Here is a 21,754-nt window from a genome sequence, read left to right as displayed (position 1 = left end):
TTGGGCCTAGGTGTGTGGCTGATTAGCTCCTCGGACTTGGAACAGCTGGGGACTCCCCCAGGTTACCAGCAGAGGACCCAGGTGTGCTGGGACTCCAAGCCTGTGCTCCGGGAACTCAAGAGAAAGCTCTCGTCCCTTTACACCAGTGGTGGTTGCCAAGGAGTTTTAGGAAAGTGACTCCAGCTACTGGCTGGCCCTTTTCACTTTTTAGATTGCAGGCACTTGCAATCACCTGTAAGCCTGGGAGGATGAGTGAGACTCAGGGCCTGGTAGAAGGCACCTTGGCTGGGGAGAAAGGAGGAGGCCAAGTTGGAGTCCTGGCTCTGCCACTTGTAAGCCACATGGCCCGGGCACCAGTCCCCTTCTCCTGGCCCAGGTCCTTGTTCCCAGCAGGGAACACTCATGAATGACTGGAGCTCTGTGAACCCCACAGTGTGACCCAGTGATGCAAAGTCAGAAGCCCCCACTTGCAAGTAAGGAAACTGAGGCACCGAGAAGGGATGTGATGGATTGGACATCACAATGGGAATTACACACTGATTTGCATTCATAATGCAGAGCCAAGAACTTTCATCCAAAGGCTCTGCCAAGGAGCCCTGGCAGGGATGGATGCAATCCCAGTTCCAGCAGGGGCTGCAGCCCCTCTGGGGGTGCAAGGAGAGTGGCTGGCAGCACCCGCCCCCTCGTCTGATGCACACACAGGGTGGGGCAAGTTTCCATCAGGCTCTAGCATCTTCTCCTACCATCACTGTTAGGGTGGTGTGGGCCCCAGCACCCTGGGAGGGGTTTACAGTCACACTGACCCTAAGTGTTGGCTGAGGGCCTTGGAAAGTCACTGTTTCTCTGTTAGTCTCTTCCACTGTCACATGGGGGTCTGCGGACAGTGCGGGCCCGGCAGATCCCCTCCCTTGCCTATGCCATACCTGATAGTCAAAGGTCCCTGGCTGCTCCCTCAGGTCTTTGGGGGCACGAAGATCCTCCAAGCTCTTGGCCTGGCCCAGGGGCTGCAATGCGGCCTCCATGTCCAGGTTGTTGAAGACGTCTTCCAGAAGGTCGATGCTGGCAGCCCGGTCAGTGGGAGCTGGGACGGGGCCTGTGGGTTTCCGCACTTGCTGCTCTGGACTCTCTGCCTCGTCACCTTCCGCACTGTCTGACTCCTTGAGTGTCCGATATGGCTGTGGCCTGCGGGGAGACAGAGCAGGCTGGAATCTCCCACCCAGGCCTTCAGGGGAGGAGCAAGCGGCCTCCAGCCCAAGCACATTGAGGGCTTGAGGGGTACACGCAGAAGCCTTTGGGACAGGAGCGTGTCCCAGGGTCTCCGTGAGGGCAGGAGTCTGGGAGGCTGCGAGGGTGCAAGCTGGGCACACCGATGGGCCTGGGGGTGTGAACAGGGGCAAGTCGCTTTGGCTCTCACTTGCACTGAGGGGACCCATTTAGTGCCCCTCCCAAACTACAGGTCCTTTCATAAAACTAGCTAGTGGGCTTGTGAGCCATTCAGACAAGGTATGAGGAACAGACAGGACTGGAAGGGGGCTCACAGGCCAGCAGTCATGCTCCTCTTACTCCCGCCCTGCTCTGCTGTTTGGTAGCCTAGGCACAGCCACAGTCAGGTTCTGTGAACAGCTCATGGGGAACTGTCTGGGCCTAAGCTTGCCCTGCTAAGCTTGGTTCCAGCTCTGGTCATGCTATTTCTTGCTGTGGAACCTTTGGCAGGTCACTTAATTCTCTGAGCCTCAGTCGCTCAGGTGGTGGTGGTGGTGGTTACATGAGCAAATGCGGTGCCCGGCACACAGCAGACATGCAGAGGTTGGTTACAGCATCCAGCGCCCACCAGTGAGCATGGCTGTCACACAGGCTCTTCTGCTAACAGCTTTCTATACTTTTACACATCAAAACCTTGCAGCCATTGGCTGGGCGCGGTGGCTCACGCCTGTAATCCCAGCACTTTGGGAGGCCGAGGTGAGCGGATCACTTGAGGTCAGGAGTTCTAGACCAGCCTGGCCAACATGGTGAAACCCTGTCCCTACTAAAATTACAAAATTTTGCGGGGTGTGGTGGTGCATGCCTGTAGTCTCAGCTACTCGGGTGGCTGAGGCATGGGAATTGCTTGAACCTGGGAGATGGAGGTTGCAGTGAGCCAAGATCACAACACTGCACTCCAGCCTGGGTGACAGAGCAAGACCCTGTCTCAAAACAAGCAAAACAAAACAAAACAAACCAAACCACAAACAAACCCCACACCACTACTTTGCAGCTGATACAAGTATAGGTAACAAAGGGTTCCACTTGCCTTCCCTTCCCATGGACCTGAGTCCCAGGGCACCACTGGGTAGATGGAGAGGCAGTGCCTGGGTCAACCCTGACCTCTAGTGGAGCCCCCGTGGGAACTGCATCTCACCTTTTTTATTTTTTTTATTTTTTATTTTATTTTTGAGATGGAGTTTCACTCTTGTCTCCCAGGCTGGAGTGCAATGGCGCGATCTTGGCTCACTGCAACCTCTGCCTCCCAGGTTCAAGCAATTCTCCTGGCTTAGCCTCCCGAGTAGCTGGAATTACAGGCGCCCGCCACCACGCCCGGCTAATTTTTTGTATTTTTAGTAGAGATGGGGTTTCACTATGTTGGCCAGACTGGTCTCGAACTCCTGACCTTGTGATCCGCCTGCCTCAGCCTCCCAGTGTTGAGATTGCAGGTGTGAGCCACCGCGCCTGGCCACAGCTCGCCTCTTCTAACCCCAAGTCTGGGGCTGGTGGTGGCCCTAGGTCAGGCAGAGATCGTGCCTGTGGCACTGGTAAAGTGGGGGAAGGGCACCACCTGGCGGTCAAGGGTAGGCTCACAGTGAAGACTGCAGGGTGGGGGACATATGGGAGGGCTCATCAAACAATATCAGTGAGGGACATCATGTACTCTCTCGCTGAAGCAATGCTAGTGGGCCAGGAAGTCGGACTTACACCCCCACTTTATGGATGAGGAATGAAGCTCAGAGATGTTAATAACTCACCTATGTCACACAGCACTCCCAAGGGGTGGAAATGGAAGCCAAGCTTGAGAGGCTTCAAACGTCCCTCACTCACCCTGACCAAGGAATTAGAGACCCTTTAATCAAGATGAGCACAATGAAAGGGTTAAAGTCAGTGTGCTTCTGGAACTGAAGGAACCCATTTTGAACCCATTTTGAGTTAGGATGGGCCAGTTTCTTTTCAAACACACACACAAAGGCCTGTAACGACCTCTGAGGTCATGGGCTAAGGAAGCGAGCCCTTGCCATTATTTAAATAATTAAGGCATCAGTTAGTTCCGAGAGGATATGATGGAGCTGGCTCCTGGACTTGACTTGGTGCGCTCCTGGCTGGCAGCAGGGTGCCTTTTCCCAAAAGGTGTTTTAAGTTGACACATAGATGAACATGTCTTATGCTAAAGGTTCTATTTTTGTTCTAATTAGCAACAGAAATAATGACTAATACATTAAGCCTACAAAATCGTAGATATTATTGCTTAGGAGAAGGCTAATTTTAAAATCTTTGGAAAAAAATTGAAACAAAGATTTGATATACAGCAAAAGTGATGTGTGATGCTTGGATGACACCAGCTTAGGCCACTACTTTTTTTTTTTTTTTTAAGGCAGAGTCTCATCCTGTCACCCAGGTTGGAGTACAGCAGTGTGATCTCAGCTCACTGCAACCTCCGCCTCCTGGGTTCAAGTGATTCTCTTGCCTCAGTCTCCTGAATAGCTGGGATTACAGGTGCGTGCCACCACACCTAGCTAATATTTGTATTTTTTTTAAGTAGAGACGGGGTTTCCCCATGTTGGCCAGGCTGGTCGCGAACTCCTGGCCTCAAGTGATCCACCTGCCTGGGCCTCCTGAAGTGCTGGGATTACAGGTGTGAGCCACTGTGCTTGGCAAGGCCACTACTTTCTAAGTGAGGACACTGGGAGGGGAGTGACTTGTCTGGGTCCCCAGTGACCTGGTGGCAGGAAACGGTCAGGACCCTCTGACCCTGTGGGGTTGGTGACAGGGGGCCGAGCAGCCTGGGGTTTATAAGGTCCTTAGAGCAACCCACGGGCCACCCCATGGGGAGGGAGCTGATGCTGGGGTTTGGGAAGAGGGAGAGGGTGCGGGGGACATGAGGGAGAGGGAGGGAAAGGCATCTCCTCTTCTGTGCAATGACTAAAACGATTAACATGCTCCCTGGAAGGTTGCTGTGGTCACCGTGGGCATCCAGCAAAGGGTACTTTCCATTCCCTGAAAGGCTCCCATTAAAAACACAGAACCGTGTTAACAAGGGCAAACAGCTTTTGTCTGTCTCTCTGCTGGATCCCAGCTCTGAAACACTTGTGGGTAGAGGAGCAAGAATGGGTAAAAAAAGGAGGGCGACAGCAGCTTAATTTTAGGGGTGGCTGGATGGTGGGTGAAACTTTTTTTTTTTTTTTTTTTTTGAGACAGAGTCTCGCTCTGCCGCCCAGGCTAGAGTGCAGTGGCGTGATCTTGGCTCACTGTAAGCTCCGCCTCCCGGGTTCACGCCATTCTCCTGCCTCAGCCTCCCGAGTAGCTGGGACTACAGGCGCCCGCCACCTCGCCCGGCTAGTTTTTTTTTTTTGTATTTTTTAGTAGAGACAGGGTTTCACCGTGTCAACCAGGATGGTCTCGATCTCCTGACCTCGTGATCCGCCCGTCTCGGCCTCCCAAAGTGCTGGGATTACAGGCTTGAGCCACCGCGCCTGGCCTGAAACTTTTTAAAATCACTACTTGTAATTGGTATGAGGCTTAGGCTATAAATAATAATGATTAAAATTATCTTTAAAAAGTCAGGCAGATTAGAACACTTGGATAGGCTGGCATTCAATACAAACATTTCATAGGAACGTTTTCCTTTTCAACTTAAACTCTGACTCCCATCTCCATGGCTTTCCAAGACACGCTGAGATAAAGAAGGACTTGGAGATCAACAACCAGGCTAATTGTAGTCACCAGTTCCATCAGCAATCAAACACATTTTCATCTCTAAGGGACCAACACTCGCATATCACCCTGTCACCTTACTCAATTGTCACAGCCCCTGTGGAGCTAGCAGAACGGATGCCCTGAGAGGTGGCACACGGAGGTGGCATCCATCCGGCATGTTGGCACTGGGGCACCAGCAGGCAGCAGCTCCAGACACCCTCCCCCCCGACACAAAGGCAAGCATCACCAGCCCCCCGCTTTCCCCATGCAGCCCCGCAGAGTCACCCAGCCGAGCTCAGGGAAATGGAAGAAGGAAGAAGAGACCATTCAAAGGGAGCAGAGAAGAAAAAGCTCTCCGTGAAGCCAGAGCTCGGGCCCTCTTCCCGCTGGCATTCATCGTCAGAGGAGTCTTCGGAGAGGAAGACCGCGTAGTGTCGTAAGGGCTTTACCAGGCTGGGGCAGAGGAAGACAAAAGAGAAGAGAACAGGCAGTTAGGGGCGCCCTCAGAACTTCATGTGCAGGCGAGAAGCAGGCCTCTGGGCTCCATGCCTGGCTCCCTGTGCCAGCCTGGGGTGGCAGCTCCCAGGAGAGGAAGCTTGTTCCAGATAGAAAAGAAACTAAATTTGCCATGTGTCCAGAGCCTTCAACTCATGACCCATCACATAGGACCTAGTAATCCCACTTCCATTTGGTTAACCCTCAAAGTTGGCAAAGAATCACGCCTGAAGATGGTCATCACTGTTGTTTATAATATTAAAACATGGAACAACCTACATTGTCAGCAACAACCAGCTGGCGCAGTAGCTGAATCTTGTCCTTCCACGAAACGCAATGTTTATGAAGACAAATTTAAAGATCAGGATGCAGAACTGCAATCACACCGCATTCGCTGTCATCTGCTTATGGAAAAATTCATAGAAAAAAGACTGGAAAGGCACGTGGCTAAATGTCAATAACGGCCAGTGGAATCACGGGTGATTTCTTTCCCCCCTGCTTCTTTTTATTTTTCTGTGTCTTATACATTTTCTACAATGAGCATATCTACTCCAATAATCAGGAAGAAATAAAAAATAAAAAAGTTAAAGAAAAAAGTGAGCCGTGCGGAAGAGCTCTCGCGAGAAGGCCCTTTTCTGATTAGCGGCTGCTCTCTAGAGTTTCCGTCAGATGCCTCTTCAGAGAGTCTTTTTCATCTGTGATGTGGAAATTAAATATTCATTGTTATAAAAAATGCATCTCCCTTGTCAGCCACCTGTGAGCTCTACCTCTATAAACACCAACACATACACAGCCTGGAGAAACTCCACGCCCGGCTCCCATGAATTATATACTGACCAGGGCCCACCGGAGGCCGTGTGCTCAGCAGGGGCGAGCTGGACTAGCAGACCTGGGTTCAAATCCCGGCCCTTGCGCTGGGGAGTAGGTGTCTCTGTGCGTTCCACCAAGAGGCATTTTGAGCCTGCTCGGTGTGAGCAGACCCAGGGGTGTTCCGCACCCCTGCCCCGTTCTGTGGGCTGGCTTGCTCTGAGGCAAGTGAAGTTTGGGAAGAATATGGGGTCTGGAGGCTGGCATGGGCTACCTCCTCTCCCGTCACCCCCTCAGCCAAAGCCGTCTCCCTTCTCTGCTCTGTATGCTGGAATTCTTTTGAGGTTTTATTTCAGGAGAGGGCAATGTGTCCAAAAAAAGGGCACGAGAACCACAGCTGGAGGGTGAGTCAGAGACAGTGGCTGCACAGGGGGACGGGGCGAGTGGCCTGTGCCTGCGCTTTGCTGCAATCCGCCAGGGCTGGTGCCCATCCCAGCACTTTCACATCAGAACCCTCACTTCCTCTCAGAGGCTGGCCAGGCAGACTTTTGTCCTCGAACTGCAGTGGAGGTTGAGGCTCAGGAGGGGAAGCCAGTAGCCCAGGGTTACACAACAGGAGGTGGTGAGTCGCAGCGCTGGGCTCTTCCCTGCTCCCAGGCTGCCTTGCTGGCTGTCAGGGGCAAGACACAACTCAGCCCTTCCTGGACTAGGGAGGGCTGTGGTCCGGGGGGCATTTTCCTGCCTCAGTGGAGAGGTCAGGAAGACCTGACTTGCAGGAATCTTGGGGCCAGGGCACCTGGCTCCTGCCACTTCCACAGCAAAGAAGACAGAGCAGAAAGGCTACCCTCCATACAGCCACCAGAGTCTCTTTCAATCACAAACCCACACTTGTCACTCTCCTGCTAAAACCTACGAATCTGCCATTCTGAACTGTGATCTCGCTGCAGTTGGTGGTATGGTGAGTAAATAAATCTGTGGAGCAAAGGGTTAGGAATAATATGTTCAGACATATTATTTCAAAGTTGTTTCAAAGTTAGGGGGAGCCCACTCTCGCTCTGTAGCACTGACTGCTCTCCTGAGCAGGCGAGGGGCGGGTGGGCAGGCCGTGGGCTTCCGCCGCACTCTGGGGAGCTCGTGGGATGCACTGCTGAGCAGCCGTGCCAGGCCTGGGCTCCAAGCAGGGCAGTCTCCGCGCTGTGTGTTAGCTCTGCCTACCTCTGCGGCCCTCTCCTGGCCTCCCCTGCACTTCGGCCATGCTTACCATCTCTGACCACACCGGCCCGGGATATCCCCCGTCCCTGTCACCTTTGCTTGGAGCACTGACTGCTCTTTGGTCTTGAAGACTCAGCTTAATGCGACTGCTATGAAGCCCACTGGAGTCTAGGAGAGCTCTCTGGCTCTGTGTCTTAGCACTTCTTAGACACCATTTAGCCTCTTGCCACTGTTTCTGAGTCGAGCTCCTCAAGGGCAGGGCCTGGCTTGTTCTCTTTCTCCCCACCTGGGGTACAGCATGAATGCCGTGGAAGTTTGTGAATGAATGAAAGCCAGCCTTCTGGGGGAACCCCCACTTTACCATCTTCCTGGAGCTGCACCATACTGTCCCCTTTCCCTAGACTGTTCTGAGATGCTAAGACATGAAGAATGGGACGATGTTTGAAGGTGAAGGTGCCAGGGAGGTAGGGGCAGGCAGAAAGTGTTTAAAACGATATCAACAAGCAGGCACTGTGCTTCATAGAGGCCATTTCTACCCCTCACAAGAGCCTAACAAGACGGTGTCACCATACTGATTTTCTAGAGGATGAGGCCTTCATGAGTGTACCCATCCATCTGTCCATCTGTGTACCCAAGCAACAGGTGCACTCAGCCTGCTTCCTGTGAGCAGACCCAGGCTAGCTGTGCACTGGGGCATCACTGGTGAAGAGGTGACCATGTGGCCAAGAAGTGGAGAACGGGGACTGCAGCCCGGACAGTCCACTCCCAGGGTCCTCACTCTCCCGTGAGCGGGGCTCGGGTGAGACGCACACGAAGGGACACCAGCCCCTGCTCGGGCCAAATGGAGGGAGGCTCTCCACTTGCCCTCGTGTCCACCTTGGTTGCCTTTCTGACATCCATCTAAGCACAGGCCCCCACCTCTGGCTCTGACAAGAGGGCACAGATCACAGCTTGACATGTTGGCGCAACGCCACTCAACCTGCGAGGAATTTCCGGCTTCACCTAGGAGCGAGGAGCCTCCGTGCTGGGCCGCGCCCTGGCTTCGGTAGATCGGGCTGCCACTGTTCAGGCCAGTGTCACAATCCAGTGCCGCCCACGCTGCTGTGATGGTGGAGGGGGCCGGGGGCTCCCACACTGGCGTGACTGTGGCAGGCGGGGGAAGAGAAGGAACCGCAGTTTCCAGTTCACAGGCCACCTTCCTTCTCCAGTTGGATGTACTGACCGGGCCAGGCTGGTTGGGCAATGGTTTTCACAGGAGACCCAGCTGCCTCCAAATATACCACCCAACTCTTGAGAGTGGCAGGGCACACCCAGGTGAGAAATGTGTCATCTGATGTGCTCAGATCAGAGCTTGGTAAAGTCCAGGCCACATGGATGGCGATAACACCAGCAATACTTACAAGCCTTGGGCAAAATGCTGTCCATACAATTTCTCATGAATTCTTTATTGCAACCCCATTTTGCAGAAAAAGTAGCCAAGGCTCAGAGAGGGGGAGTCACTTGCCCGGGGTCACACAGCAGCTAAAGGTAGAGCTGGGAACTGAATGTGGATTCGCCGACTTTCAACCACTACGGGATCTCACCTCTTCAGTTTCCTGGGTCGGAAACAACGAAATAAGAGATAGGGTGTTTCCTCTTCTACTTTTAATGGAAGGTGAGGTTTCAAAATAAACTTACTTAAATTCAGCTGCCCATGTTCTCCCATGAAACATACAGTCATATATTTGTCAGAGATAAAGGATGAACCATCGAAAACGTCCAGGCTTACATTTTTTATTAGCTTAAGGCAGAATATGAAAAAAAAAAAAAAGCACCTTTTCCCTCATTAACCCAATTCAGCTACTCCCCTGCAGTCTGCCACCCACCACTTGCCTGGATTTTATTACACACAAAGAGCTATCTGTGAAAAGGCAGGTTGCGGCAAACTTGGCTGCCCAGCGAGGGCTGCCAGAATCTTGGCGTGGAAGAAAGGCTGGCCGTCCGTCACGGATCAGACCCCATCGTCCCCCACGGCTGCTCCCGCCTCTGCCCACCTCGTCTCCGCGCGGAGTTCCCATGCAGATGACTTCCCGAACCCCTTCTAATGTTTGGTTTAACGTGTCGCTGGTTAGCGCGCGCGTGTGACAGTGGTGACAGGCGAGGCTGTTCCTTTTTAAATACCATGTCAGAGACACGGCGTCAGGAAGCGGGGACGTGCTCCATGCTCTCTGCCGCACCGGGATCGCACCGGCTTATTTTTTAATGAGGAAGATCTGCATCTCGGGAGTTTTTTTCATGTGTCACATCGCGTGGACAAATCAGCAGCACGTCACGCTGGCCCAAAATGAAATGCTGACAAATGTAGATATTTCAAATTTAATTGACATTTAAATGTACTTGAGATAAAGACGGGGAAAAATCAGCCAGGACTTGGTCTCCGGAGGTGGTGGAGGGGAGCTGGCGATCATTTTTGAAAGGATCATTTCACTCAGGCACAAAGGATCTTCATTTTGTAAATGTCTTGGCTACGCTGTGTCCCTCTGTCACGTGGCTCCAGTGGGCAGGTGCTGACGAGCAGGGACAGGTCCCAGGGTGAGGCCGGGTCCTGCCTGTCTAGTGAGTGCCAGTCTAACTGTCCACTACCCTCCCCTTCTAGCCAGGCTACCTTGGAAAAGTCACTGCACTTCCCTGAACCTAACTTTCTTGTTGTTTAATTTTCTATTTCCATAGGTTTTTGGGGAACAGGTGGTATTTGGATACATGCGTAATTTCTTTAGCTATGATTTATGAGATTTTGGTGCACCCATCACCTGAGCAGTATACACTGAACCCAATTTGTAATCTTTTATCCCTTACCCCCTTCCTACCCTTTCCCCACCGAGTCCCCAGAGTCCATTGCATCATTTTTATGCCTTTGCATCCTCATAGCTTAGCTTCCACTTATGAGAACATACGATGTTTGGTTTTCCATTCCTGAGTTACTTCACTGAGAAGAAGAGTCTCCAATCCCATCCAGGTTGCTGTGAATGCCATTCAATCATTCCTTTTCATGACTGAGTAGTATTCCATCATAGATATACCACAGTTTCTTTATCCACTTGCTGATTGATCGACTTTTCGACTTGTTCCACATCTTTGCAACCTTATTTTCTTATCTGTAAAATGGAGATTCTGTAGCCCTCCTGAGAGTCTTATGGGAAAACTTAAATGCAAGTATTTGTAAAGGGCTTTGCATGGCACTGAGCACAGTGAATACTCCACTGTATTTGTAAAGGGCTTTGCATGGTGCTGAGCACACAGTGAATAATCCACTACTGTCCACATGCCACGTTCACCTGCCAACAAGTAGATTCTGGGCATCTGTATCCTGTGCGGGGTCTTTCCTAGGTGTTCAAGGATGAGTAAAGCAGTCCCTGCCTTCCCAGAACTTTCCAGGCATGGTTAGTGGTCCTCAGTTGGCTGTATCTCAGCATATCAGAATCATTTGGGAACCACCGTCTCCTGCCAGAGATTCTACAGCACAGGAATCTCTGAAGTTCCAGCTACTCAAGAGTCTGAGGTGGGAGGATCGCTTTAGCCCAGGAGTTCCAGGTCAGCCTGGGCAACACAGCTAGACCTCATCTTAAAAAAAAAAAAAAAAAAAAAAAAATAGAAGGTGGCTCTGAACCAAGACTGTGGGGTCTCTGGGGGTACACAGTGGCACATGCCCCATAGAGGAAACTGGAATTGGACTGGAGCTGTTCTCTGAGAGACCCAGGATAAGGGCTAGGACTGTTCTCAGGGAGGAAGAGCTGGAGACAGAGGAAGCTACTGTACATAGGAACCTGTATATTCAGTTGCAGGTGAATATCTACTTAAAAGCAACAAAGATAAGAAGAATTATTATTGCAACAAGTCATGATCACCAGGGTGCTCTGTCTGTTCTGCCTGTCTAGTGAACTGGTTTAGGGGAGGTAGGGGAGATGGGTGAGTGTGCGACACCAGGTTCTTCCTGCCCCACTGGGGACTTGTTTTGCTGGAGGACAGTCGTGGCGGTGTGCCTGGCTCAAAGGGTCTTGGACAAGGCTCCATTTGGGAGGTGATGTGGGAGCCGGACCTTTTTTTTTTTTTTTTTTTTTTTTGAGATGGAGTCTCACTCTGTCGCCCAGGCTGGAGGACAGTGGCACAATCTTGGCTCACTGCAACTTCCGCCTCACGTGTTCAAGCGATTCTCCTGCCTCAGCTTCCAGAGTAGCTGGGACTATAGGCATGTGCTACCATGCCTGGCTAATTTTTTAAAATTTTATTTTAGTAGAGATGGGGTTTCACCATGTTGCCTAGGCTGGTCTTGAACTCCTGAACTCCGGAAATCCATCCGCCTCAGCCTCCCAAAGTGCCTGGCCGGAGCTGGACTTTTAATCCTGAGTATGGGAGAGGTATCATGATGACCTGGACGCATCTCCGAAAGGGGCAGGCACAGGGAACTTGATGTCGGGGTGGGGAGTTCAAGAGAAGAGGATGGAGGTTGGCAGGGACCAGGTCGTGGAGGGCCTGGAGCCAGTGCAAGGATGAGAGGTTATGTGTAAGTTTAGGGGTGGGGCAAGGCCTTGGGGTGGCAGCAGTCAAGCAGGAAGCATGTCTGGCTGCCCATCCCCCTCTCTTGGGTTATGCCCTTGGCTTCTCCAGCCTTTATTCAGGCATTTATTTAATTACTTCTCAGTCTGTAGGTTCACTCCTTCCTTCTTGCAACAAAAATCATGAATGCAAATTTCACATGCCCATACCCATGCCCCAAGAAGCCCTTCCACGGCCACTGGCTGGACACTCACATAGGCAGTGGCCCGAGCACGGGACGTGGGCTTCAGGCTCTGTGGTGGAGGGAAGACGGAGCTGGGGATGCCTTGGGGGCACTTTCCTCTGCAGGGAAGAGGCACTGTGCAGAGCACCGGCCCCTCACCCTGAGGACAGCCTCTGCGTCCTGGAGCCCAGATCTGGAACTGAGTTCTGGGAACATGAGGTGGGGCAAGAAAGCAGTGGCCGTGGGACCTGGCCGTGTGGACCCTGCCCGGGTGCACATCCTGGATGGAGGGCACGTCATTCCACTGGCTACAGCGGTGGCTCCCTCATGGCTGAATGCCCAGGCTGTGAAGATTTTTTGCGGAGCAGGGAGTTTAGCCAAGACGACACTTGTGAAATTGCTGGGCACAAAACAGGCACTTGAGAAATGGCGATGTGGCATCTAGAAGAGGCAGAGGGCTCGGGTGGGATGGCAAAGCCTTTCAGGGGTGACTGAAATCAGTCATGTCTTGAGGATGAGGCCCCTGTTCCTAAAGCATCCCCAAGGCTTGGTTTCCAGCTGGAATTAACTCTCTGTGGTGACAGTTCCTGAGAAAAGTCCTTTCCTCCAAGTCGCCAGGCAGAAGCGGTGACAGACAAACGGGTCCCGTGTCTTCCTGGGCTGCTGCAGATCCTTGTGGGGATGCTGGGCGGGCAGAGGTGAGGCGTCCTTGGCACTTCCTGCTTTTCCAGTCTAGGTTCAGGCTCCACGGCTGGCTTCAGGCTTGGTTTTGTCTCCAGAGCGCAGAATCCACTGTGTGTGTGTGTGTCTGTGTGTGTGTGTGTGTGTGTGTGTGTGTGTGTGTGTGTGACAGAGAGAAAGAGAGAGAGAGTGAGAGTGAGAGGCCTCTAGCCCTGCTAATTGGGTCTGTGACCTTCTGCTCATGTGTTTGAACGGCTGGCTGCTCTGGGAGTGGGCCCTGGCACCCTGCCAGGGGGTAGAGCCCAGACAGCTGCCCCTACCCCCTGGGGCTGAGGGCCCAGCTGGCATCTTGGAGACTTGCTCCTGGGGCTGAGCAGAGTTCTTGGCTCTTAGAGGGCCGGGGATGCACTGGCAGCTTCATACGCACGTCCTAATCACACCTGGCACACAGTAGGTGCTCTTTACCTGTCTGTGGTTGTTACTGGATGCACCTCCCCGGCCTCCCAGGCACCTGACAGCAAGCCACACTCTGCCTTCACAGATTCCTTTTTTTTTTTTTTTTTTTTTTGAGACGGAGTCTCGCTCTGTCCCCCAGGCTGGAGTGCAGTGGCCGGATCTCAGCTCACTGCAAGCTCCGCCTCCCGGGTTCCCGCCATTCTCCTGCCTCGGCCTCCCAAGTAGCTGGGACTATAGGCGCCGCCACCTCGCCCGGCTAGTTTTTTGTATTTTTTAGTAGAGACGGGGTTTCACCGTGTTAGCCAGGATGGTCTCGATCTCCTGACCTCGTGATCCGCCCGTCTCGGCCTCCCAAAGTGCTGGGATTACAGGCTTGAGCCACCGCGCCTGGCCCACAGATTCCTTTCTTCATTCACCCAGGAAACATCTCCGAGCAGAGGTCTGAGCTCGGCTGTGGTCCAGGAGTTGGAGAGTCAAAGCTGAGGAGGAGCTCACAGACTACTGGTGTGCCTGGTGTGTGTGTGTGTGTGTGTGTGTGTGTGTGTGTGTGTGATAAAGAGAAAACTACAACATGGCAGGTCACTGCCAGATCCGGAGACGCGCAGGGGATTGTGGGCATGGGAGGGAGGAGAGTGGGCGGTTCGTGGGGGAGGTGTTGGGAGTGTCAGAGTGCTGAGGCTGTGGCGGCCACCTCAAGAGGTAAGGCCAGAAGGGAGGCCACACGCCCTGCTCACTCAGGATGCCAGTGCCTCCTGTGGGCTTTTTCCCCAGCCACACTCCTGGAGATGTTAATAGGCACCATGTTAAGAAAGGAGGGCCAGGAGACATGCCCAGAGCCTCCAGGCTGGTGCCTGGTGGGCCAGAAGGCTGACTCAGGCCTGTTGGATGCCAGAATTCTGCCCATGCACCAGGCCGCCATCCAAATGATGGGCCCACGCCCCCAGGGCAGCTGTGGGGCTGTGCAGGACGGCAACTGCTCTACCCTTTCGTGATCCACAGCTGGGAGCACCTGAACTGCCGAGGCTGAGCTGAGCCCAGGCCCGAGGAGGGCGAGGCTGTTGAACGTGCACAAGCAGCACGCCAGCTTTTGCCAGAGCATGTGTGCGAGTGTCCAAAGAGTCCCTTGCAAATCATTCTGAGACCTGGACTTCAGGCGGGGTTTTCTCACTAAATGCTTCTGGCAGCTTCTTCTGATCTTATTTTAATCTTCTGGGGCTTTGGTGCTGGGGTCACGCGGTGCAATTCAGAGGATCAGACACTCCAATTCCTAGGCAGGAGGGGCTGGGCATTTGGGGTACAGATTGTCTACCTAGCTAGCATGGCCTGCAGGAGTTTTCCTTGTCCAGAAGGATTCGGACGCATGTTTGAATGCCAGTCACATGTTTCTCTGGGTCCATCAGAACCAGACGTCTAGGAGCCCACTTCTGGTGAGGGTATAAGGGGGTACAATTCTTCAGAAAGTTGTCCAGCAATATGAAGCAGAAATCTTCTAATGACTAGTTAAGGGTAAAGGCTTTTGGTATTAAAGAGGCATGTTTGAGGCTCAGGTCTGCTACTAACTAGCTGTGTGACCAAGGGCAGTGACGATCTCTTGAAGTCTCAGCTATTTCTATAAAATAGATCTCATAAGAGCTCCCCCTACATATTTCTTGCGAGGATTAAATGAAATGGTGTACGTAAAGTGCTTAGCACATTCCCAGTTAATGGGAGTTGTCAATAATTCCATTTCTTTTTTCTTTTTTTTAAGAGTCTCACTCTGTTGCCCAGGCTGGAGGGCAGTGGCATGATCTCTGTCACTGCAACCTCTGCCTCCCGGGTTCAAGTGATTACCCTGCCTCAGGTTCCCGAGTAGCTGAGATTACAACTGTGTGCAACCACGCCCGGCTAATTTTTGTATTTTAAGTAGAGACGGAGTTTCACCATGTTGGCCAGGCTGGTCTCGAACTCCTGACCTCAAGTGATCCACCCACCTCGGCCTCCCAAAGTGCTGGGACACAAGCATGAGGCACCGTGCCCAGCCTAGAATAAGGATATTTACCCTCGCATTTTTTCATCTTAATGAAAACCTGGAAAGGATGTAAAGATCCAGTATGAGGGCAATAGTTATGCAGACCACGAGCATACACACAATGAGATCCTCTGCAGTCACACACAACAGAGGTCACAGAGACACAAGGAACAAGTCCACATGCTGGCATATTGCAAGGAAGTTGCAGCTCTGTGAAAGGGATGCAGGATAAAGACTGGGCAGGGATCTCCAGGAATGCTAATAAGTAGTGGAATGAAAGCAATGGGATTCAGAATGAATTTACCTCTTTCCCCTAACATTCCAGATTGTCTATCAGGCTACCAGGTAATTTTCACAAACCAAAAATTACCTGAAAAGAGCAGATTTTGCATGGATCTGGCCAGAGAGGTGAGCTGGGCAACAGCCCTGGGCCCTGGTGGCTGAGTCTGGACCCTTCTTACTTAGTACAGTGGAACTTCAAATAACCAGGATGCAGCCAGTCAAGACCCTCACGTGACTGGAGGGTGTTCAGTGTCTCACCCACTAGGAGACAAGGTGTGCAGTGGAAAGAACTTGGCTCTGCATGCAGGTGGTCAGGAGGGGCACGTCGGATCCACAACCAGCTGCAAGCCCCTTAACCCTTAAGACTCAGAAGACAGCCCTATATCTGGGCTGTGAAGATTAAACAGGTGGTAGATGCCTATAATTATCTCCCTCCATACTCTCAGCAACTCTGTGAGGGCCAGTGCCCCAGCCCCTACTGCCGCCTCCCAGCAGGGAACAAATGACTAGCTGCCTGGCAGAGAGATGCTCCCCAGGATCAATGTGTCACTCCCTGCCTTGGCCTTAGTCTGCGTACAGTGTGCCACCCTGAGGGGCCCGGCAGCTCAGACCACAACGCTGCCTTTCAGAGCCTGCCATTGGCTCTTTCCAAGCACCCAGTTGGATGGGCAATTCCCCTATATCTGGCAGGCCAAAAGGAAAATAACTTGGGGCCTGGCAGCCGTGCACAGCCCGCAGAAACCACCACAGCCTGTTTTATTTCTGGTTTTTTTTTTTTTTTTTTTTTTGAGACAGAGTCTTGTCCTGTTACTCAGGCTGGAGTGCAGTGGTGTGATCTCGGCTCACTGCAAGCTCCACCTCCTGGGTTCAAGCGATTCTCCTGCCTTGGCCTCCCTAGTAACTGGGATTACAAGCATGTGTCACCACACCCAGCTAATTATTTGTATTTTTAGTAGAGATGGGGTTTCACCATATTGGCCAGGCTGGTCTTGAACTCCTGACCTCAAGTGATCCACCCTCCTCAGCCTCCCAAGGTGCTGGGATTACAGGCGTGAGCCACCGCACCTGGCCATGGCCCACTTTTAATAGGAGGGAAGCTGTGAACCTCACTGCCACAGCCATCATCCCCACTAGTCAGAGAAGCACATGAGGATAATTAGGTCTTAACAGAAAGCCTGGATAGTAGAGAAGAATGGACCAGGCCTCTGTCATCAGACAGCCGATCCTACCATTTTCTGGCCCCGAGAAACCTTGGGCAAGTTACTGAAAGTCTCTCTGAGCCTCAATTTTTCTGTCTGTTCAATGGGAAAGCTACCACCTACCTCTGACAATCTTTTTTTATTTTTTGAGATAGGGTCTCACTCTGAGGCCCAGGGTGGACTGCAGTGTCATGATCTCAGCTCCCTGCAACCTTCAACTCCCCAGGGGTCAAGCAACTCTCATGCCTCAGCCTCCCAACTAGCTGGGACCACAGGCACATGGCATCATGCCCAGCTAATACCTTTGACAATCTTAAGGGATGCTTGGTAAATGTCATTTCTCTTTCCTTCCCCAAGAAGAAACAGTCAGGCACGAGCGCACATGGTTTCTTTGGTGGTAAGAAGACTGAACAGATCCAGTTCAGACTGAACTCCAGCCTTCAGGGAACCAGAGAGGAAGGGTGGTCTGCTAGACAGGCCATCTCATTTTAGGATGTGGAGCTCTCTCTGGGCAAAGCCAGCCTAAAGACGGACCCTCAAGGGCCCCGTTCCAAGGACAGCATCAAGAGTGTCATGGAGACAATGAAATCAAGAATTGTGAATGCTGGCCCGGTCACTTTTCAACTGGGTGACCTTGGGAAGACTGGTCAAATCCACGTTCTGAGCCTGAGCTCCCACTCTGGAAGAAACGATGCTAGGCCCCAAGAGGGCCTAGAAATCAATGGGTGCTCCACTGTACCCCCTGCTGACTGGTGTCTAACCCACAGCCTCTCCTGCAGGATCCCTCCTACCCTGATCCCTGCCCCAGGGAAGCCCCGGGCATCCCATCAACTAGCTGTGCTCTGAATAGTAATGGAAGTAGCCAGTACTTCTTGAAGAGATTTAGTAACTGAATATTAACCAAGTAATGTCACCTGAAAAGTAGAGGGAATGTTTCCCCCGGAAATCTTTTTGAAGTCTTCTTCCAATTGTCAACGGCCAGTTTTAAGGGGCTAGGAAACCTACCGTTGATTCAGAAAGAAAATTTGACACAGGCAAATTTCATTTTGGGAGAATGCAAGTCAACCAAGGGTCAGCATGGGAACTCCCTTTTAAGGCCTCCTTTAAAAAAAATATTACGTGCTTGTGCCTAGTAGGTTTTCAAAGTTACTTGCTGAATGAATGAATGCATGAATGGACAGATGGAACGACGGAAGGATGGACATCCGCTGAGAAGGAAGAAATGAACTTCACGGGTGGACTGGCCAGAGAGTCAGCTATTCCAGGAGACAATCTTGCTCTCAATCAGCCCTAACTTGCTGTCCATAGAGCTGGTTATTTTATTTTTGAGACAGAGTCTCTGTTGCACAGGCTGGAGTGCTGTGGTGTGATCTCAGTTTTTGGCAGCCTCCGCCTCCTCAGTTCAAGTGATTCTTGTGCCTCAGCCTCCCGAGTAGCTGGAATTACAGGGGTGCACCACCACACTCGGCTAATTTTTGTACTTTTAGTAGAGACGGGGTTTCACCATGTTGCCCAGGCTGGTCTCGAACCCCTGACCTCAGGTGATCCGCCCGTTTTGGCCTCCTAAAGTGCTGGAATTATTTAATGTGCAATTGGAAGTGACAGTTGGGGCAAGAAGTCAGAAGGAATGGATCTCTTCCCTCCACTTCAAAGATCCTGCATCCCCTTCTAAGTTTCCCAAGCACTTTGATATTCCCAGTGGAGATGAAGATCTGTGATTCAAGAAAACCCAGGCCAGATTAAAGGGCCAGGCACCGAGTCTGTGTGCCCAACACGGAACCACCACCCAACAAAGGCCCATTAGGATCGGGCCCCTGCTGCCGGCCTGGCTTCTCACATCTCCCAATACAATGCCGACAGATTGGTGGAGTCGGTTTCTTCCCCCCTCCCCCGAACAATATTTTATGAGGAGTCTGTTTTATTAAAATATTTTCCGCTGGATGCTTCCTGTGTTTCAAGAAGTTGGTCCTGCCAGCTGGAGCTGATGACAGTTGAGAAAAACACATCCAAGTGCTGTTGTGACATGGCATTTGGAAGGGGCGGAGCACGGTGGGGGGGTGGGGAGGCAGCATGGGAAGAGGCGTAGAAAAACACCCCGGTTGCACCAGAAATGCCACTGGCATTATGGGAGAACAACCTCCCCTTCCTCGTTAAACACACTTGAACAGAAACCCTTGAAATGATGTCCTGAAACGTACCCCTCTATCTCCTTGTGGGCCTGAGCCGCTGTGACATATGCTCACAGAAAACCTGTCATTTGTTTTCTATCACTGTTAGTTTGTCAACCACCAAACTGGCTCCCAAGCTCCCACTGGTTTATTTCAACTCTAAATATTTCCCAACAGAAGTAGAAAACAGGGCATATTGAAACAACTAACCAACCAACAAACCCGAAAGTGATACTGACACGGCTCAGGTGATAAGCAGGAAAACGGGATCATCAGACACGGGCTGTTTGGCACACACTGCGGAGTCAGCCCCTCTGCCCGGTCTGGAAAGGCAACGGCGTAAGTCAATGTGATGAAGAGGTCCAGCCTCTCATCGGGAACTTGGCCACAAAATGGGTAATGCTTTTCTGTAGGATGTGGAGTGTAGCTGGTGTTGCAATGGTGTTTCTGTGTAATGCGAGAATATTCTGGGTTTACATCTCAATATCAACAGGCCTGTGACCTTGTATCCTGGTACAGTGTCTAAAAGGCTTAGTCCAGTTTTAAAGGTGTGACTTTAAAGAAATGTGACAAATTTCATCCCCTTAAGGAAGAATCTGTAGTCGGAAGCACTCAGGTGCCATGCAGCATTCTCTCCACAAGGGGGCAATCATAATCCATCCCTCAATGTTCCCACCAGGCTATTGTGCAGAGCAAAAGTTAAACTTAATCCAACTTCAGGAGTCCTCTCTTCCAAATTTCTCATAACTTAGCATCCTTGTGTGCAAGCACGTGCACACACACACACACACACGCACACATAATTCCAGGACTTTCTGGGCAAAGTCTGAGGGCTGTCTGGGTGGGCTGATTCCTTCCCCTTACTATTAACCAGAGAATCCCAGGGAGCTGAAGTGAACTGAAACTTGGGTTAGGCCCCAGCTTGACAGTTTGAAATCATTTTTCCCCCTTCTCACTCCAATTCTGTCTAGGACCTGCCATGTCCCTTACCTTCTTTCCCTGAGACATTTTCTGAGAGCCAGCCAGACACGGGGGCCTTCCCCTTTCCACCCCAATGACTTCAGGATCCCTGGGGTAATTTTTCTGACTCCTCCAACAATCCTAGACCAAGAAGAACTCATGCACTTTTTCAAGGCATCACAGGAAGCCAGGGTGTAGTCACTGAGTTGTCTGGATAGAGACCGAGGGCTGTGCGCCTTGCGGACAAAGGGAAGCAGCACTACCTTCTGCAGATGGCTCTGGTCTGGACTCGGGGCTGTCTGCAGCCTTCTGCCTCGCCCCCCACAGGCAGCTCCACCTCAGGCCACTGCTTGTCTTTCTGCCTCCCTCATTCACCTGACTCTATGCCGGGCATAACACCCAGGGAGCGCGGCATCTCAGGGAGATGTGTAAGAAAAACCACAGCGGGCCGGGCGGGCGCGGTGGCTCAAGCCTGTAATCCCAGCACTTTGGGAGGCCGAGACGGGCGGATCACGAGGTCAGGAGATCGAGACCATCCTGGCTAACACAGTGAAACCCCGTCTCTACTAAAAAATACAAAAAAACTAGCCGGGCGAGGTGGCGGGCGCCTGTAGTCCCAGCTACTTGGGAGGCTGAGGCAGGAGAATGGCGTGAACCCGGGAGGCGGAGCTTGCAGTGAGCTGAGATCCGGCCACTGCACTCCAGCCTGGGCGACAGAGCAAGACTCTGTCTCAAAAAAAAAAAAAAAAAAAAGAAAAACCACAGTAACATAAATGCTCCAGCACAGGTGGGCAAAGGGTCCTGGTGGGGCTGGGGCAGTGGATAAGGGCAGTCCTGTGTACAGATCTCGGCCATGGAGGCCTAGGAAGGTGGGTGGACCCAGTTCAACACTTGGCCTCCTTCACCAGGTTCTAACCCTCACCTACTGACTCGGTATGTTCAGCACAAGAGGCCTAGGACCTTCTTCTGAACCCAGCCAAGTACGCTTTGGACCCCACCACTCGAAATCCAGCCCAAGTGCCTGGCTCCCTGGCCTCTGGGGCCTCCCGCTGGTGTGACAACCAGACCGAGTAAGAGATCAAGCCTTGTTCGCTGAATGACCCCTTTGTGAAACACCCACTGGGGGCCCCAGGGAAGCCTCACAAAGGCCAGGGCTACACGCTGGAGCTCCACAAAGTGCTGGCCCCACAGACAGAGGGTTCTTGCAGACAGAGGGGAGAGGTGCGATACTCACTGCTCAGGGCTCGGCACAGACGTCCTCCGGCCTTCCACTGTGATGTTGCTCTTTGGTCTCTTAACAACATGAGGACGAGGTGGGCGCACCTAGAGGAGTACAGGGGGAGACCCCAAGAAGGAGTGAGTTGGAAAAGCCATACAGGAACATTCTGAAGATTTGGATAAACACCCCCACCCCCCAAAAATGTTTAGGAAATTTCAAAGCTACAGGCTACAATAGCCCAGCCTATCACAGAAGCATCACCATCTAATAGGCAGCAGATAGACACATTAACTGGAATTCTGTGGTCTATTTAAATCAGAAAGGTGCTCCTGGAAAGCTCGGTTTCTTCATCTGCAAGATGAGGATAGTTCCATTGGCTTCCTTGCAGGGCTGCAGTGAGGGTCCAATGAGATGATGTCTACATAGGACCCAGAACCAAGAGTCCCTTATCAATGACAATTCCTTCTCATCTTCCTCTGACGCCCAGAAGCTGGTTTTGTAGAAAGAAAAGGTTGTGCTCACACCTGTTTTTAGGGTGCACATGCTTAGTTTGCTCTTTTTACAACAGAA

General features: G+C 52.0%; 2 protein-coding genes across 11 annotated transcripts in view; one reads left to right on the top strand and one right to left on the bottom strand.

Annotated features, from left to right (window-relative positions):
- Positions 1-21,754, top strand: part of NEK6 (NIMA related kinase 6) — a 984,684-nt gene that overhangs the window by 7,422 nt on the left and 955,508 nt on the right. The window lies entirely within an intron of this gene.
- The window catches only part of DENND1A (DENN domain containing 1A), a 547,088-nt gene that overhangs the window by 3,091 nt on the left and 522,243 nt on the right, over positions 1-21,754 (bottom strand). For 6 of the 10 annotated variants that reach the window (XM_050760580.1, XM_050760572.1, XM_050760574.1 and 3 more), the window contains 3 exons: positions 21,200-21,288; positions 5,266-5,394; positions 924-1,182 (listed from right to left, as the gene is read on the bottom strand). In XM_050760580.1, coding sequence (XP_050616537.1) covers positions 924-1,182; positions 5,266-5,394; positions 21,200-21,288 — 477 coding nt within the window. Of the gene's footprint in view, positions 1-923; positions 1,183-5,265; positions 5,395-19,135; positions 19,453-21,199; positions 21,289-21,754 lie in introns of those variants that run through there. The other 4 variants (XM_050760579.1, XM_050760573.1, XM_050760575.1 and 1 more) reach the window with 2 other exon arrangements.

Source organism: Macaca thibetana, chromosome 15, assembly GCF_024542745.1.
Source record: "Macaca thibetana thibetana isolate TM-01 chromosome 15, ASM2454274v1, whole genome shotgun sequence".
NCBI classification, from domain to species: Eukaryota; Metazoa; Chordata; class Mammalia; order Primates; family Cercopithecidae; genus Macaca; species Macaca thibetana.
This window is presented reverse-complemented; position numbering and strand designations above follow the sequence as displayed.